The 19,530-nt window shown below is 40.8% G+C and overlaps 1 protein-coding gene across 2 annotated transcripts in view; it reads left to right on the top strand.

The window, feature by feature from the left end:
• Positions 1-16,828, top strand: part of SPAG1 (sperm associated antigen 1) — a 66,861-nt gene extending 50,033 nt beyond the window's left edge. For both annotated transcript variants that reach the window (XM_073330448.2, XM_073330449.2), the window contains exons 15-19: positions 5,732-5,873; positions 8,537-8,663; positions 13,069-13,233; positions 14,887-15,261; positions 15,423-16,828. In XM_073330448.2, coding sequence (XP_073186549.2) covers positions 5,732-5,873; positions 8,537-8,663; positions 13,069-13,233; positions 14,887-15,261; positions 15,423-15,554 — 941 coding nt within the window. In that variant the 3' untranslated portion in view covers positions 15,555-16,828. The remainder of the gene's footprint in view (positions 1-5,731; positions 5,874-8,536; positions 8,664-13,068; positions 13,234-14,886; positions 15,262-15,422) is intronic.
• The last annotated feature ends 2,702 nt before the right edge of the window (positions 16,829-19,530 follow it).

Raw genomic sequence — 19,530 nt, 5'->3', positions numbered from 1 at the left:
AAATAATGAAGCTATCTTGGAGCCCACTAACATGCTGTGGCAGACTCAAACTTTCCCTTCCTCCCCCCCAGCAAAAAAGGGCTGAGTGCAGATATATCCCCTCACAGGGAAATGAACATTTTTTCACCCACCCCCTTCCAGGGTGGTGGTTGTTCTCAGCTGCCAATGAGAGAGAATGCCAGGGTCAACAGGCATCAATCCTGAAAGGAAAGGATGCAAACAAAGTGAATCTCTTTGGCAGAAAACTTTATTCAACAGCAGGTCTGCAGCCCAGGATTGGTAACCAGCAATCTTTGCTGGGACACTATGACATTAGCCTCTGGGACAATCTATTAAAATTTAAAGACAAATTGCCAGAGGATGTGAGGCAGAAATTTCTCACCATGGTTGATAAGGGTAAATTAGTGGCTAGAATCTCCTTTCTGGTCAGTTTGGATGCTGCTGGTTCTGTGGCTAGAGCCATGGCATTGTCCATTACAATATATGCAGATGCCCATGGCTCCAGTCATTGGATATTCCTTAAGAGGTCTTCACAGATGATACAGGATCTGCCCTTTGAATTGTCATCGTTCTTCTCTAAGCAGGCAAATGACAAACTGCATAGCCTAAAAGACTTCAGGGCGACACTCAGTCTTTGGGCATTTATACATCTGCACTAAGGAGGAAGCTGTTCTGTCCTCAGTAGGTTCACTGTTATCCTTCTTTCACACCTCATCAGAAAGATCTGGCCAGGAAAGAGAGCAGATGTTATAGAAGACCGTTCTCTCCTTCTGCAATAGATACTTGTTCATCTAGACTGCCTGGGAGTTCTAAGCAAATATTTTGATGTGTTTTGTCAAGGTCAGCCTACTAGTTTCTGGATTGCCAACCTCTCCTACTTCACAGTTTGCCATCTGGTTATCTCACTACCTAAGTGCTTGGTGCAACATCTCTACAGACCAGTGGGTCTTATGCACAGTGGAATTGGGATATACTCTTCAGTTTCTTTCTATCCGTGCTTCTCCCTTCCTTTTTCATCCCTTTTCAGAGACCACTCTCATGAGGAGAGAAGAAGCAACCTCTTCTCCAGTTGGGAGCCATAAAGGAAGTTCTTCAGTTATACAGAACAAAGGGGTTTTATTCCTCTGATCCATTATTTCTTGATCCCGAAAGGGAGGTCTCTGACCCATTCTGGACCTGTGACAGCTCAACAAACCTGAAGAAAATAAAGTTTTGCATGGTTACACAGGCTTTCATTTTTCCCATCCTGGAGACTAGTATGCTGTCCTCGAATTAAAAGATACATATTTCCATGTGGCAACACATCAAAGCCACAGGAAATCCTCCAGGTTTTTGGTAAATCAGTGCCACTGCCAGTTTACAGTACTGCCGTTGGGCCTGTCTGCAACTTCATGGGTGTTCACAAAGTGCATGGCAGTGGTGGTAGCATTCCTGAGGAAGTCAGAAGTTCACATATTTCCCTCCCTAGGCGACTAGTTGGTGGCAGGCCAGTCCAAGGCATAGGTACTGTCTGGCATGTCAGTCATCCACTCTAACTCCACTAGAGTTGCTCATCTATACAAGAAGTCAATCCTGTCACCTGTACAAAAGATAGAATTTATAGGCGTGGTCTTGGACTCTGCCGAGGCCTTCCTTCCCCAGGTAAGATTCCAGATGATGCTGACCATTGTGTTAGACCTGAAGGCCCATCCTACAATGACAGTACAGAATTGTCTCAGATATCTGGGGCATAGGGCTTCATGGATTTACAAAGTTTGGCTTGTCAGGCTCTGTCACTGGAAGTTGCAAGGGTGTCTGGTATCTGTGTACACTCTGACTCGTTATCCTCTAGACGTGGTGGTTCAGGTGCCCATTCAGATCTTGGCCTCTCTGTATTGGTGGACAGACCCTTCAAATGAGTGTGTGGGGTTCTGTTTGCTCCTTCTCAACCAGCTTTGACCCTGGGGCTCAGCTGTGGTCCCTGCAGACTCAAGATTTATGGTCTGCTCAGGATTTAACTGTACATATAAATGTCAGAATTGAGGGCTGTCCGGCTAGCTTGTCAAGCCTGCCTTCCCCACATCAAGGGAAGAAATCATACTCACAGACAATACAGTGGCCATGTTCTATGTGAACAGGCAAGGAGGGGCCAATTTGACTGTGCTATGCCAGGAGGCAGTGTGACTATGGGACTCCTGTATTGTCAACTCCATTCCATCTCAAGGCCTCTCACCTTCTGGGTGTTCAAAACCATCGTGCAGGCTGATTAACCAGATCTTTCACCAGTCACCACGAATGGTGTCTCTGCGCAGACAAGGCCAGATTCATTTTCAAATTGGGGGAGACTCCCCATACAGACGTGTTTACAACAACAGTCAACAGAAAGTGTCATCGCTTTTGCCCTTAAGCAGGGCACACAGTCTAAGGTCTCAGATGGATGCTTCCCTGTAGCGCTGGACGGACAAGCTCCTGCACTCCTTTTCTCCAGTTCCAGCTCTATCTAGAGGTGATGAAAATCAGGCAGGACCACGCTCAAGTCATACTCCTAGTTCCAGTGTGGCCTTGGCAACATTGGTTTTCCACATTACTGACCGTGTCTCCCAGAGCTGCATTGCCACTACCACTGGATGCAGACCTGAACTCTCATGACCCTGGTTGCCCCCTCCACCTGACTGCCTAGATGCTCTGAGCTAACTCCTCAGGAGAAGGTTTGTTCAAAGGTGCTTCAGGATGTACTTTTAAATAGTAGAAAGCCTTCTACTGGGTTTACTTACCTGGAAAAGTGGAAAAGATTCTCCATTTGGTCACACCAAAAAGGCATTTCCCTGGTCCAGACTCCGATCCGTCATGTGCTGGACTATTTTTGTTATAAGGTCTTGGACCTTGATGGAACTAATGGCATCTAGCAGCTACCTTGGCTGTCCACCCGCCAATTGATAATCACTCATTTTTCTCCAGTCCTATGACAGAAAAAATTAAAAATTCTGCGATTGCAGAATTTGTGCAGAATTAATGTTCTGGAACAATATTGCAAAATTCTGCAAATTTAATTTGTCAGAATAACACTATATAATCACACCAGTTTCGATTATTTTGGTAATTTATTTCAAAATACCTGTCAGCAGCTATGTATGTAACAATACAGACAACAAAAAAATTCCCCCAGGAGTAGAGAATTAAAGAAACCCCTGTGACACCCCAGTTCCTGTTTCTCTTCCCATCTCCCCCTCAGAGCCCAGTTGGGGGGGCAGACATCTGCACCCCCTTCCCCAAGAGTACAGTCACAGGGCCCCCTGGCCCAGACACTCGCACCCCCTTCTCCACATAGCCCAGAGATCCAGCGTGAGAAACAGCCTGATGCTGGGTCCAAGGCTTGTATGGAGTTTTCTGCACATTGCCTTCTTCTTTCAGGGTGTGCTGGGAAATGCAGCTGCCTGGAACCCTCCAGCTCCTCTCCCTGGCAGTGTCTATTTGCAAGCTGGGGAGCTGGGCTCTCATGGGTCCAGTGGCCCCTAGAGGTTGGCCAGCAGCTCTGCATTGCCAGTTCTGCAGGGAAAAGAATTTCTTCATAGAACATTAATTCTGCACAAATTCTGCATTGCACACGTGGCGCAGATTTCACCCAGGAGTAACATCTGCAAAGTGGCTGGTTGTTCATCAGTGCATGCCTTTACTTCACATTATGTCATCCGTCAGCAATCAAGAGATGATGCCAGATTTGGATGTGTGGTCCTCTAATCATTATTCAGGGAGACTCCAATCCCCCTGCTCCAGATCAAACTGCTTGAAAGTCACCTGAAGTTGAAAGGATATGTGCAATCATATGAAGAGGAAAAATGATTACTAACCTGTTGTTAGCAATAACTGTTTTCCTTTGAGATGTGTTACATATATCCATTCCACAACCTACCCTCCTTCCACTCCCTATTGTAGTCTTTTGGTAAAAAGCAATGGGGGGGGAGTTGGGGGCAACTCTGACCCCCTTTTTTTGTATGGTGATGCGAGGCAGGTGAGGTGCACATGCCACCCCAAAGAGTATCGCTGAGGGAAAAATCTCCAACAACTGTGCACTGGGTGGGAACACACTTTAGGTTAGTAACATACATACATACATACATTTACTTACTTACAAAGGGATTAGATGAAGTCTGCATAATTACTTCCCCTGGTGAAGGGTAACTGAGAAGGTGATAGTCTTCTCTTAGGATATGTCTACACAGGAAAAGCTGCATGGGCTAATCTGTCTGAGATAGCTTGAATGCAGCTAGTGCGGGTAATAGCAGTGAACACAATGCAACGTAGGCTTCAATGCAGGGTAGTACAAGCCTGGCATAGACTCTGGATATGTACTTGACTCACTAGCCTATTCTGAAGCCCATGCTGTGCTGTCTTCATTGCTATTGTTACACACACTAGCTGGCACAGATAGGCTAACCCCTGAACACAGGGCTACTGGACAGTACTTCTTTCAGATATAAAAATCTGTGGTCACCTGGCACTGTTAGCAACAGTTGGAATAATTAGCCCTGGTGTCCTGGCCACATTCTGACTCAGGCTATTTACATGCTGCCTGTCTAATTCCCCTCTGATTTCAACTGGATAGGTTACTTTTTATTTTCCCCTAAGTACATTATTTTGTAGTGTTTCTAGTGCAGAATGGCTGCCATGTTTTACCCCAAGACCTTATTCAGTTTCATTATTGGCTAAAATGATCCTTGTGTATACAGTCTGTTAAGCATGTGGGTCTCTTTATATTTGGTTTACTGAATCTAAGAAATTATACAAGTTTAAGCCTAGCAGGATTTTTAACAGCAGTAAATTTAGATTTTCATTACTGCACATGAAGGGCTATGATGTTGTTGTTGTTTGTTATTTGTGGGGACTGGCGCCCCACTGTGTTGTGCATTTTACAAGCACATAGTAAGAAAGAGTTCTTGCCCAGAAAAGCTTGCAGTCTAGTTCAGGAAAAGATGCAACAAGAGGATGAAACAGAAAGGAGGGAATGTGGGAGGGCGGACAAGTGTAACCAGGGTGGATTGATTAAAATCAGTGTCATTTAAATCATTGATTTTAATCATGATTTAAATCAATTTTAATTGCCTTTTGCATTTGTACTTTGTAGTTATTTTCCTAAAGAAAAGTTGATTCTCTTTGGTTGGTAACCATTAAAACATGTTGATTTTCAACTAAATCTAGCCTTTATGCTAAATTTGGTGCTTTTTTGCTAACCAGGGAGATAAACTACACCTATATACATTTATTTAAGCCATTATATAGTTTAATTTACATTTATTCAGATTCTTAATTTTTGGATTTTTTATTACGTTAAGAAATGCATCATTCAATATTTTCTGTTTACTATATGATTAATTTTTTACTTGTGATTACTTCTGCTGTGAAAAGATAGTTTAGCACTTCAACAAACTCAGGTTCCAGGTGCTGAGCCACTGAGTTCCACCCATTCTGTGGTTTGACTTTCTTAAAACTTGGCACTTTGGCTCTGCCCTCTCTCCCAATGTATAGCAGCACTTTTGGAGAGCATACACTGTGCCAGGTTTATGCATGGTACAATTTGTTTCCTCCTTGGAGCAGTGGGGAGACGAGGAGAGAGATTGTGACTCAAGGAATCAAAATTTTGACCCTCAAGATACTCCAGGGGCAATGTATTGTTGCTTAATCTGGGTGGATTATTAATCTACTTTTAACGAATTGGTGTTTTTTTAAATAACATTTTAGTCCTTTTGTTACCAAGGTGAAAAAACTGAAGAGAATTTCAGGACCCTTAAGAATGAAGGAAATGAATTGGTAAAGAAGGGTAAATATAAAGAAGCTCTAATGAAATACGACGAGTGCATGAAGTTAAATTCCAAGGAATGTGCTATCTACACTAACAGGTAAAGAGCTCTGCCACACTTTGTAAGTGTAATAAATAAGAATATATTATGATGATTTTCTTTTGTGTCTGCAGATATTAATTTTATGCCACCTGAGTCACCTTTTTATATAAACAGAGAATTAGATTTTCCACATGTTTGAGTTGTGGTTCAAATAACTATTGTTTTTATTTTAAACCTTATCTATCCTTCTTCAAGTGGTTCTGCATATTCCTACTTATGGGTGCTGCGCTGTCTTGTGGTAGAACCTTCTTCTAGCAGTGTCAGCTAAAGCAATCTCATGCCCCCTGCTTTTCTCCTCAGTGTCACTGATATTCTGAGGGCAAGGTTATAAAGGGGTCAGAGAGCCCCCTCACCGCCTCAGTTCCTTCCAACAGTATACCTCGACAGATGTGAACCTCTATGGTCTCTTTGATGCCAGAGCCTTTCTCTTCTTAGATAGTTAGTGTTAGCTTTGTTAGTATAGTTAGTGTTTTCCCTGGTTCTGAACTATGGTGGAATTGAAACAGAAAAAGCTGAGATGCATCCGATGAAGTGATCTGTAGCTCACAAAAGCTTATGCTCAAATAAATTTGTTAGTCTCTAAGGTGCCACTAGTACTCCTTTTCTTTTTGCGAATACAGACTAACACGACTGCTACTCTGAAACCTGAGATTCAAGAGGTACACTTCTTGCCTAACTGCCTTCCTGGCATTTTATGAGAGGAGTGGGGTCTCAAGTGTCTGAGAGGAGGACATTCACCTTCTGGATGTTCAGTTTCTCAAACCTTCACTCCCAGAGCTTGCAAGAACAGGGTGACTTTCATTTGCAGTTCCTACGTCTCAAGATAGCTCTCTTGGCTAGATCCTTTGGATCCAATCAGTCCTCACATCTTGGGTCTAAGAGACCAGTCTCAGCTGCTGGGGCTTCCAGTGGTTCCCCGCGACTGAATGGTTCTAACAGGCTGCAACCCCTGTCAGGGCCAGATCATGTTCCTTCAGCTCCCCCAGTCAAGCCCTCAAAGCTATGCAAGTCCAAACTGAGGGCCATGCGGTCAGATCTGAATAACTCTGTTCTGGAAGAGAAGTTGAGAGACAGTTTGACCACACTAGTGCCAACCCTCATGCTTGCAATTACCTGACCCTGGCTGAACTCCTGAGGCTGCAGGACCAGCATCAGTTCCGACTTCCACTTCCAGATCCAGGAAGATGGAATGAATTGGTGACAGAATCAAGGCCAACAGCTCCTTCAGTTCCCTCTGTCCTGACATTGAAGAAAAAAGCAGCATAGGGACATAACTGTTTGTTACCAATGCCAGTTCCCATTCCTCAGAACTTTTGGATCTGTCTGATTCTGACAAGACCTCTACAGTTACGAAGCAAAGACCCATTCCATCCCCAGCTTCAATAGCAAGGGAGATGGATTTGTGTATAATGTTGGATCTGATGTTGTCCACTTCTTTGGATACATTGTTGTCCCTAAGTCAATTCCAGCTACATCCTTGGTCCCAGGGAGCTCTGTCACCTTGGCAGCCCACGTTCACCTTCTGGCTCTGGTATGTTCATTGGTTCCAAATATGAAATATGTGGTTTCCAAAAGGAGGCATGTTTCCCTGATTCCAAGATCATCGTCCTCGTCTCCTGTTAGGAAGACTTGGTCAGAAGGTGCTTCTGGTTCTTCCTACTATGGCCCTACAGGATCCCCACAAAGAGATGGATCTTCATATTTTCCTGTGGAGCCACTGTTATCCCCGTTGCATTCTACCTCTGATGCAGACCTGGATCTTTAGCAGGAGGAAATTAGGAGGATACGGCAGTCCTGAGATCCTCGGATCTGGCTTCTCCAGATTGGCCAACATTACAGATGGTCATGCCAGAAATGCTTTCTGAGGAGAGGAAGATGAGGAGGTAGCTTTCCCTTTGAGCAGGAGCATTTGGAAATGGATTATCTTTATCCCAGATGAACATGTGGGAGTGGCTTCGACCTACTTGCCTTCTGAGGATGCTATGCAGTTCCACAATTTAGTGGATCGTGTAGTGTCCTTTTTAAATCTTCCTGCAGTGCCTGTGGAAGAGACTTTTCACACAGTATTTAATATGCTCGGTCCACTTTGAAGAGTAGGAGATCCCTACCCATTTTGGATGGTTAGAAACGGCAATGAAGCAGCATTAATTTTTATAGAATTTCTTAAACCTGCTGTAATCCCATCAACTCGCACAAATTAAGAACGATTTGACTGGGTCAGTACTTGAATGTGAGACCTCCAAGTAATACCTAGCTGCAAAGTGCTGCCAAAAGTAGTGGTAGTGATGAACTAGGTGACACTCTCTTTTTTTTCCATAGCCACTATTGAACTAATGCCCCATTACAGTATTAGGGTGTATTATGCTGGCATAGGCCTTGATACTGCAAACATTTACCCATGTGTTTAATGTAACTGCGAAAGTCTCATTGAGTTTTGTCTGAGAAAAGATTGCAGGAATTGGCCATGTGGAAATATTATAAATCTAATGCTGTAATAATCTGTACTATACATATTTTTGAAGAACTCCAAAGTTTAAAAAAATGTATTGATGCTGAATTCTAACAAGCAACATAGTTAACCTTTGAGAGTCAGAAATTGTTGGCACTGCAATATGTTACAATTCCCTTAAACCGAACTGTGTTTTATTGTATTCTGTTAGGGCTCTCTGTTACTTAAAATTGAATCAATATGAAGAGGCTAAACAGGATTGTGATCGTGTTCTTCAGATAGAAGATGCTAATGTCAAAGCTTTTTATAGAAGAGCTCTAGCATACAAAGGACTACAGGTAAGAAAAAAGAACAAGGCAGGTATTCCTAAATATTTTTAAATTTGCAGCTATCTCGTTCAAAGACACTTACATAGTTACAGTGGATTTGTAAATACAAGAGAGGTGTGGAATGTTGGCTGTTTTTTAATGTTGGTAAAGTACTTGGCAAAAGTAAAGCACTGTATAAATATGTTGGGGCCAAAAGAATTATTTGAATAACGATTTCATGTAATTGATTCATGCATGCAGTAATGTCAAGGAGTAACTCAGAGTTTTGGTTAACTGGAATTGAGTTAAACAAGATTCTACTGTTTTTTAATTTTTTTCTGATACTCATACAATCTCCTTCCCCTGCTGAGGTCTCCCCAATGTAATGATGAGCACTGCTGAGCATGCAGATAAGGAATGGCTTGAAATCAAGTAACGCAGCAGACTGAATGTACACTTTTTTTCCTTCAGTTGCCTTCATACTCTACTATGAGTTCCAAATGTAGGCTTTAGTAAGCATGATACAAAATCAGATTCCTTTTCTTATTAAAAAAAAAAAAAATCTGCAAAACTACAGCAGCTTAAAAAAAAAAAGGAAAATTTCACCTCTCTTCAAAACCAGTGAGAAGACAAAGTATTGCTTTGTGTTAAATGTTTTCCTTAGCTCTGTTAAGTAACCTGTAATTGATCAGCTGCAATTGACCTCTCTGTGTCATTGTAGTCTCTAGAAATTAATATAGGTGACAGTGAAGTTTGAGAGTGATTTAACCAGCCAAACAGGTAGTCAGAGATCAGTGAGGCATTTGTTCTTCCTAAAATAATATAGGAAGAAATTCAAGAATCTAAGAAACTTCCCCATTTTTGTGTACTCTAAAAACATGTTTGTAATTTTATTGAAGACGTAAACAGAAATACACTTTACATGGTATACTTGTAGTGTGAGACCTGCCATATGCACACACAGAACACAGGTGGACCTAGCACATATACATTTCCCAAGATCATCTGTCACAGTGTCCAGAATGGGTCACAGCTGTTGGCTCAGACGGTCAGAAAACAGGGCAGACACATCCAGATTGGTGGTATACTCTATAATTAGATTTAACCAAACCAGCAACAAATATGTGCTACAGGATCACTATACTAGCTTACCATGGAGCCACCGACAGTCCCCTTAGGCACTCCAGCTTCTATGACCACCCAGACAAACTGGACTTAACAATGAAAGATTATTAAAACCAAAGATCATCACACATTCTGTTACTCCCAGCCACAAAGAGTTAGTCACTTACCCCATGTCAAGATATACTTCATATCCCACCGAAGACAACGCTGAAGCCAGTTTCTTCAGTAAACTAAACAAAAGATTTATTAGCTAAGAAAAAGAAATGCGTTATTGAGAGGTTAAAGCAGGTAAAATACATTACAGGTGAATAAAAGTTTGTAAGTCCAGTATGATAGCAAAATTGTAGTAATTTGTTGGTTTCCCAAAGTCTGTCAGGGTTTCCTAGAATGGCTCTAGGGATCTTGGTCCAATTGCTCAGAATTCATCAGTCCAGAGATAAGGATCGTTCTCAGGGCATACTTTTATAGCTGTCTTCCTGAGAAAGCAGTCAGGCAAATGCTTGCACTCACAGCATGGGCTCTTCCTGTGATGAAGAATGCATTTTGATCTTTGACCTTGGGTCACCACATGGAGGACTCCTTGCTTTGAAATTAACATTCTGCTTCCTATGCATACACATGTGATTCAATTACAGTGATATGCATAATGCAATTGCCTGCTATTCCTTATAATAGGGATGGATAAGTGAAAACCAGTACAGGTGCCAGTCACTGGTTTTCATGAAGTTTGCACATCAAGTAAATTCTTATCCTAATACATCTTTGATCTAAGGTTAATTAAGTACAAAGATAGCAGTCACAGGAAACAGATAGGTCAAGACAATAACATTATTATTTCACTAGCTTTCATGCATCTAAAGCAAATGTAATTACTAGGCACATGCCATGTACATGTAATGTGATATCCTCTTTTGTTCTGTTCTAACAAGTGAATTGGTACACTTAACACTTTCTTGAGGTTGTGACCTGAGCTGGCTAGCTGTCAGCACCACATCATATGACTGACTTCTCTTTGGATAAGACATTGCAGTGTTGCCATCTCCAAGAATTATAAATAACAAAACAAAAACAGAAGAAAAAAACAAAATTGATCTCAGATTTTGATTGATTTAAAAGTGAAGAATTAAATATCTAAAGATGTAAAAGGGAGGAAGGAAAACAAATTCTAAATATAAATCATGTAATAAATATTTGAAGAGTAAATATCAAAGATGGAGTGAAATTTAATGTGGTACATGTGGATGTCAGTAAAATTATTGAGATGTATTTGAGAGGGAAAAGTTAGCGTGAGTAGCAGGAAAAGTTTCTGCTAGTGAAAATGAAAGTCTCCAGAGGAGGGAGAGAAGAAGCTCAATTTAAATCTAAAAAGTTTGCATGGGACACTTAAAACTTCTTAAATCTGTGAACGTTGTCTAGATTGAAAGGGTAAAGAAGGAGAATAGAGACTGGAAGAAAAACAATTCTATACTGGAAATTCACAGCTAGGGCATGAACAGTCTCTTAGGTGCATGAACATTTACCACTACGTATCTTGTGACTTTGATAGCCGCGCGAACTGGAACACACACGGTAACTTGTTTTTTATCACATAATATAAGCTGCTTGGCTGTTTGTGGCTGCGTATTTGAGGACTGTATAAAGCCCTTACAATGGCCATTCTGCTCAAAGTCAAATCCCCCACTCAGAAGCAAGACCATATCAAGGTAATCCAGGGCCCTGAGAACACCACAAAACAGGGCCCACAGTGGCCTGCCCCTGCATCATAGCCCCACCCCCACTTGGAGTGGAAGTGTCAGGGGCCTGTCTGCTGTGCTGGTGCGGGTCCTATCACCACTCATTTCTGAGCAGTGGTAGCAGGGAAGCTCCCTCAGTTTCTCCTGTTGAATTACACTAGCTTGGTGGTTAGAGCACTCACCTGGGAGGTAGGATAGCCAGGATCCAGTCCCTCTGTTTCACTGACTTTTTTTTCAGTTATTTATCCACAGTGGAATAGCTTCACCAGGAAAAACTGATGGAGCCCCTTGCTACTATTCCTTCCCCTGCCTGTCTCTCCTGTTGAAGTTGTTCCAATGTGGATAAAATAACTGAAAAAAGTCAGTGAAGCAGGAGGACGGAGTCATTCTCATGCTCTCTTCCCTCCCCTCCCCTAATGATTTTTGTATTATTTATGCACAGTGGAATAGCTTCAATAGGAGAGTGTGTGGGAGCCCCAGATCAGAATAGCCCATAGTCCAGTGCTTCAGGCACTCCCCTGAGAGGTGAAGATCCCTATTCAAATTCCTCCTCCCCTTCATCTGGAGAGGGGGCTTGAAATGGACATCTCCTGCATCCCAGGTGAGTACCCTAACCACTGGGCTAAAAGTTATGAGAGAGGTCCTCCTCCCCCCGTTCACCAAAACAGTATAGGTGCCTAACTCCAAGAGAGGGTTTGCAGCTGAGAATCCTAAGCAGAGGGAAACCTAGGAAGACATAGGTGCTTCCCTCGAGCCTGGACTTAGTGCCTATCTCTGAGAGAGGGATGCGGTTTAGCGCACACCCCTCCTTCCCCCCTACCCCCCCGCTTGGTATCTCCTATTGGCTAGCTTATACAAGGAGCTGCCTCGCATGTTGCCTAAGGCATATATCTCTCCCCCATTCATTGTGTAGGGAGTCAAGGCACCAAACTCAAGCTTTGTGAATCCTTGTGTTTTTCTAGACACCAAAAAGTTAGGTATGGCAATGCTCAGCATCACCATGCCGAAGTTTCTGTGTGAATCTAGTCCTTTCTGTCTAGCTGTTTCTGGATTATGGAGCTGTAGCCTATTTGGATCTTCTGGTGCATATGATAACGTGTGTTTTTGTTTTTTTTAAATTAATATCGGTTTAAAGCTGTGTGTCTTGGCAGAATTTATGTTAAGTATATCTGGACCATATTATATCAATCTTGATGATGGTATGACATTAAGTTACATCATGTCAGCAAATTGGAAATACACATAAAAGCAGCCTTATTTAATAATGTATTTGCTAATGGGGGTGGATTTTCTGAGAGCAAATTTATTTACAAATTGGATATTTATAGAGATCATCTGTAAATATTTAGCTGCATAACATTAGTGTTAACATCAGAACAGAGAACCCATTCTTAGCTTTGTTTTCTTTAGTATACATGTTTAAATCTAAATCTAGCTGCTTTCTGCTCATTTGTTGTCAGTATCCCAGCAGTTTTCCGAATAATTGTGAACAGTAGTGTGGCAGTTAGCTAATTCTCCTACTGTGGCATCTGGAATTGTTTTATGAAAACAACTTACTTTTCCTCTTTGCCTTTCAGAATTACCAAGCCAGTGTTGATGATCTCAGCAAAGTACTTATGATAGATCCAAATGTGGCTGAAGCAAAGAGGGAACTACAAGAGATCACCCAGTTGTTTAACCTTAAAAATGGTATTGGAGCAGGTAGCCAACAAAAGCAAAGGAAGAAAATCAAAATACAAGAGGTATTTTCCTTCTTTTGCAAAGCAGGCAATATTGAAGTCACACACTTAAGAAGATTAAAATAGGGCTTTTGTTCTGTAATGTTGACAGATATTTTGAGCTAATACTTCGTACATATAGTGTGTTTATTCATGTACTTGCTAGTTTTAAAAACATGCCAATTTACTCACATCTTAAACGTTGTGTGTGTTTGATGCCAATCAGACTCTTATAATTAAATCTGTGATGCTTCAGGGTACATCCAGAATTCCAGCAGAAATAAACTGACTGTAATGCCTAAACAAGAAACTTTCAGATGTTAAAGTTGAGGACATGTTCTTTTAAAAAAACCAGAAGAAAACACTGTTCAAAATAGCTGTCATATCTGATGATGCAACATTTCAGGTCTCTTTCAAATGTTGTTTTGGGGAACCAGCAAGAGGCCATGCTGTCCAGGAGTCCCCTGTGGCTGTGTGTGCTGTCAGAGGCTATACTTTCAGTTAAGTTTGGCAGTTTGGTGGAGGAATGGAATACTGAATATGCATTGGAGAAATAGAGTGTGGGTGAAAAATCTACAAAATCATCAGAGAATGCTATTTTTCCCCTTAATTTTGATATTGTAGTAAAAGAATCAAGTGATGTAATATTCTAGGTTAAAACAACTGCGCTGAGTTGCTGGTGCCCAGATAATACTGAGTCACTGTTAAATATGGAATCATTTGATGGTGGTATTTCTCTGTGACTAAATGTTTGTGGTCCTGTAAGAATGGGTGTCTTTCTTCTTTGTTTTATTACAAGAAATATCGCTACTGATCTATAGAGTTTGAGATTAGAATTTGGGTCTCTCATTTTGAAAACTGTTGTATAACTTTTATTAAAACTGGAACTATATAATGGTAATATAAACCATTAGGGCAGGACCCATTTGTGCAAGTGGTCCCATGCAGGAATCCCATCAAAGTCAAAGGGATTTGGGGAACTTCATATAACTGGCATAATCTAGAAGTTGGCTTTTTCATTTTAACCAAAATATACTACATATAAGATCAAGAAACCTCCCCTAATAGAAAGAAGTAGAGAACACAATCAGATTATTGAAGAGAGAAAATAATAGCGGACCAGACGCAAAGACGTTATACCCTAAAACTTTCTAGAAAAATTTTATATAAATTTCAAGAGATACTGACCCCTGAATTTTCATTCTGTTAACCCAATTTCATGACTCTTCATGTTTTGAAAGACAGCCTATTTTTAGTAGTTATTCACTATGACTAAAATACAGTATGACTGCTGTTGCTCTATAATTCATATAGATAGTATGTATATTTGAAACTATGATGTGATTGGTCCTATATTTAGTTTTCTGCCAAAAACTTTCAGCTTTCTCCTTAAGAAGAGGGTGCAAAATACTGAAGACAAGTGTAAAATAATGCATTGCTAACTAAGAAAAACAAACTTTTAACCTGCATGAATATTAGGATACCATTTCTGTAAAGGGAAAAGTGGGACATAGAAAGGAGAATAGCCATCATGTTCCAAAAAGTCTTCCCACAAGATGAGGAAAGTGGTAAACTCTAATTTAGTGGTATCAGTGCAGGACATGCTGTCATCTGGTTTATGAAACTCGAGATATTATATATGTCAAAATTAAAATGATCTGTTGTTTTCCTGTGAAGGTAAATGAGGGTAATGAAGAGGAGAGACAGACCAGTACCTCAAAGGATGCTGTGCTTAATTACCAAATTGCCAAAGGAGGAACTGAAAACAGTCTGCCATTGAAAATCTCTGAAAAACTTCTCATTTCAGAACCATCTAATGCCTATGAGTTTGGTCAGATTATAAATGCAGTGAATGCCAAGAAGGATGAAGCTGCCTGTGCAGATCTTTTAACCATTATTGATCCCAAAAAATTGCCAATGCTGCTAAGTAACAAACTAGAGGGGGATACCATTCTGATCTTTATGCAGGCATTGGAATATCATCTACTTGGAAAAGACCCTGGCCTTGTGTATCAGCACCTTCTTTATCTGAGTAAAGTTGAAAGGTTTAAGGTAAGATCATATATTCAGTGCAATTTTTCTCTATGAAAATGTCAAGAAACTCAAAATGTAAAAATCTCAATGCAGTATAAAGCTTATTAAATTTAGCACTTAACAGAAAAACAGAAAACTTATACCTATGTGCACTAATTATACAAATTATATTTTTTCAGGTAGTGCTGACGCTTCTTAGCAAGAATGAAAAAGAGCAGGTTCAGAAGTTGTTTGATTCTCTTTCAAAAAAGCAAAATCACCAATTTTCTTTAGAAGACCTGGAGAGTCTTAAAAGGGTTTATGAACTTTAAACAGAATTTTAACTTTTGCATGTATATAGTTGATGTTGGTAGGCTGGGTGTATGAACTATGCAGACTTGCATGGGATAAAGTCAGTCTTTTACCTGGATTGTTCAAGATGCTGTATATATATTTTTTTTAACAGTATGTGCACATTTAAAATTTGCTCCTTGTAACTGTATACATTTTTAACCTATAGCATAATGCACATCTTTGTATTTAATAACATAGGTCATATTATTTGATAATATATTGATCAAATTAGAATATATTGATTTATATATATAATAGAGTGCACTCCAGCAGGGTCAATGTGGGCTAGTTAATGTGCAACATGCTAGTGGGCACTAGAATTCACACTCCTCTAGTGCGGATTAACATATCGTATAGACAAGTCCTGTGTTTACAAAAAAGATTTTGTTAATTTTTTTCTGATGTTAAATAACTGCTTAATGTCATCTTTCTTGGAATGTACAAAAAACATATTTTTATACTGTTTGTGCAATACAGGTTAACAACAAAGATGAATCAAACTAGACTAGTTTGTGATGGAACTCTTTGAAGCAATATAATTTGTTAAATTGTGACGTTTTTGAAATGGGAAAAAAAGAGTACTTTATTGTTATATATGTAGAAATTTTTTGTGGCAGAATTGCTTATGCTTTTGTACTGTTTCTGAAAGCGGTACTTATTGGTAGTGACAAATTTTCATTTATAGAGCCTCCCCCCCCATCATATGCTATTATTGAAATACTGTGTGCTATCTTAATGTTTTATTCTGTTGTAATAAATTTTTGCTTAATTTATCCTAAGAAAAAGTGGCTGCAGTTAGAAATAAAGATATCTGACTCTTTTGAAACTTATATATAACAACTGTTTAAAACACCAGCTACTCTGCTGGTCAGTCATGCTTGAGAAGACAGAAACAAAAATAGTAGTTTCACGAACTCAATTTAAGTTAACAGTTCTGCTTTATTTTTAGTTGTGCTATTCCAACATTTTCATATTTGAAAGCAGAGGAAGCTCTCTTTTAAAAAAAAAAAAAAAAAGTGTTTTTCCCCTTTAACTGTTTCTTTTTTTAACTTGATCACACTCTATCCCTAGTGTACATTAAATCTGTAGGTGCTTTATGAAAACGAGAGAGATTGGGAATGTTATTTTCATGTAAATTTGTCTCAGGCATATATTAGTACAAAATAAATTTATTTCTCTAAAGGTATAGAGAAGCAGCAGCACCAGAGCCAGCAAACAGAATTGTAAACAGGGGAATTCAAGTGGGAGCTCTGTTGGAGGAAAAGGGAGGAAGCAAGCCCCTGTTCCTTTAGGGGCAGTGTGTGTGTTTGTGTGTTTTTGTTTTTTCCTGTTCAGTTTGCAGAGGCTAGCAGGGGACAGTGTGCTGTAAGAGAAGCTAAACCCTGCTTAGGGGAAGGGGCTTCCCTGATTAGGGGTCCTATGAAGGCAGCCAAATAGCCAGCCAGCCAGCAGCACAGAAGCCAGCAGACAGAGCTATAAACAGGGGAGGTTAGGAGAAGGGGTGTGTTGTGGTACAGTTGTGTTTTGGTGTGGGCGTGGTGTTTTGTTTTTTTCTTCTTCCTTGACAGGTATGTAGGCAGGAAGGCTCTGATGGGGGGATAGCTCAGTGGTTTGAGCATTGGCCTGCTAACCCTAGGGTTGTGAGTTCAATCCTTGAGGGGGCCATTTCTGGATGTGGGGCAAAAATTGGGGATTTGGTCCTGCTTTGAGCAGGGGGTTGGACTAGATGACCTCCTGAGGTCCCTTCCAACCCTGATATTCTATGGTTCTATGACAGGTACAGAGGCAGCAGTGGCAGTGACCCAAGGAATGGAAGAGACAATGAAGATGACCAGATGTGGAAGCTGTGGGATGTACATGATCCTGGAACAGGTACCTGAAAAGAGACTCGTTTGTATGAACTGCTGCCTGTTAGAGATGATGGAAGAGAAGATCTAAGGTTTAGAGATGCAGGTAGAAACTATGGTTGAGTTTTGAAGGGAATTTGAGCAGATGATGGAGGGAAGGCGTAGGAGGCTTAAAGGAAAAAGTCAAGACTAACAGATGCAAGCTGGACTGAAGAGCTTTGAGGGGGAGACTGGTGGGTGAGGAATGTGGCCAGTGGAAGCATGTGACTGAGAACCGGGCATAGGAAAAGACCGGCTAGTGAAAGAGAAATAGAGCTCAGGAAACAGGTTTGTTGAGTTGGAAAATGAAGAAGGGTTACAGCAGGCTGTAACTGAAGGAGGGATGACAAGGAAGAAGAGCGGCTAGTCCTGTAAGAAGAGGAAAAGAGCAAGGGGAGATACCTGGAGTTCAGGGCTCCAGAAGGATACAGGATGACTTACAGAAGATTGCAACGGAGAATAAAAGAGGACTTGTAGCCAGAAAGAACAGGAGGAAGGCTGGAGAATCACATTATCACTAGGAAAAGGCAGGACAACATGACTGGTGACTTCCTACTAGGAAGAACAGACAGGCCTGGCATCAGAGCTGATCCAGAGAACAGAATGGTGCACTTTCTGCCAGGAGCTAAGATATGTGATGTGGACCTGATGATGATGAAGATCCTAATGGCAGCAGTGATTATCCTTCACATGGGAACAAATGACACAGCTAGATTCTCACCAGAATGTATTGAGGAACACTATTTCAGGCTGCAGAAGACACTTAAGGAAATTGAGGTTCAGGTGATCTTCAGTGGGATTCTACCTGTCCCTAGAGGAGGAGAATGAAGGTGAGACAAGATGATGATGATCAACAGATGGCTCAGGCAGTAGTTCTATAAGAAGCACTTTGGGATGTTTGACCACTGGGAGGCATCCATGAACAGAGGACTCTTCTTACGGGATGGGCTCCACCCGAGTAGGTAGGGAAATAGACTTCCGGGTTGGAGGTTGGCACAACTGATTAAAAAAGCTTTAAACTAGGAATTCAGGGGAAATGGTTGGGAGATGCTCGTGTAATCTCCACTCCTGATTCTAACACTGAGCAGGGGGAAAATCAAGAAAGGATACAGCAATGGAGAAAGGAACAGCAGTGGGTAGGAGAATGGATGTTCAGAGGAAAAATAGTGCCGATACCAATGAAGCTAACAGTCCGGTAGGTGAAACTGGCAGTAGAATTCCTTTACCCAGTTTGGTGAGGAATGTGGGTGAAGCCAAACAGAAACAACTAAGATGTTTGTACACCAGTGCAAGGAGCTGGGGTAACAAAATGGATGAGCTAGTATTACTGGTGCGGGAAGTGAAACCCGATATTATAGGGATAACAGAAACATGGCGGAATAGTAGTCATGAGTGGAGTACAGGTATTGAAGGTCTGTGCTGTTCAGGAAAGACAAAAGTAAAGCTAGAGTAGCATTGTATATTAATGATGAGAGAGGCTGTAAAGAAATTAGAAGTGGATAAGACAGTGTCTGTTAGGGCCAAAATCACTTTGGGGAAGAAAGCTACTAGAGGTTCCCCTAATATATTGCTTGGGGTGTGTTTATAGACCACCCAATCCGATTTGCATATGGATAGAGACCTCTAATGTTTTTAATGAAATAAATACTTCTGGGACTTGTGTGATTATGGGAGACTTTAACTTCCCAGATATAGATTGGAAGACAAGTGCTACTAATAACAGTAGGGCCCAGATTTTCCTGGATGTGGTATCTGACAGATTTCTTCACCAAATAGTTGCTGAACCAATAAGAGATGATGCCATTTTAGATTTTCTATTGGTGAGTGGTGAGGACCTCATAGAAGAACTGGTTGTAGGGGATAACCTTTGTTCGAGTGATCATGAGTTAATTCAGTTTAAACTAAATGAAAGGATAAACAAAAATATTGTAGATTTGCAAGCAGGGTTCTTGATTTCAAAAGGCAAACTTTAAAAAATTAAGGGAATTATTTAGGGAAGTGGACTGGATTGAAGAATTTAAGGATCTGAATGTGGAGGAGGTTTGGAATTACTTTTATGTCAAGGTCA

Source organism: Lepidochelys kempii, chromosome 2, assembly GCF_965140285.1.
Source record: "Lepidochelys kempii isolate rLepKem1 chromosome 2, rLepKem1.hap1, whole genome shotgun sequence".
Lineage (NCBI taxonomy): Eukaryota > Metazoa > Chordata > Testudines > Cheloniidae > Lepidochelys > Lepidochelys kempii.
This window is presented reverse-complemented; position numbering and strand designations above follow the sequence as displayed.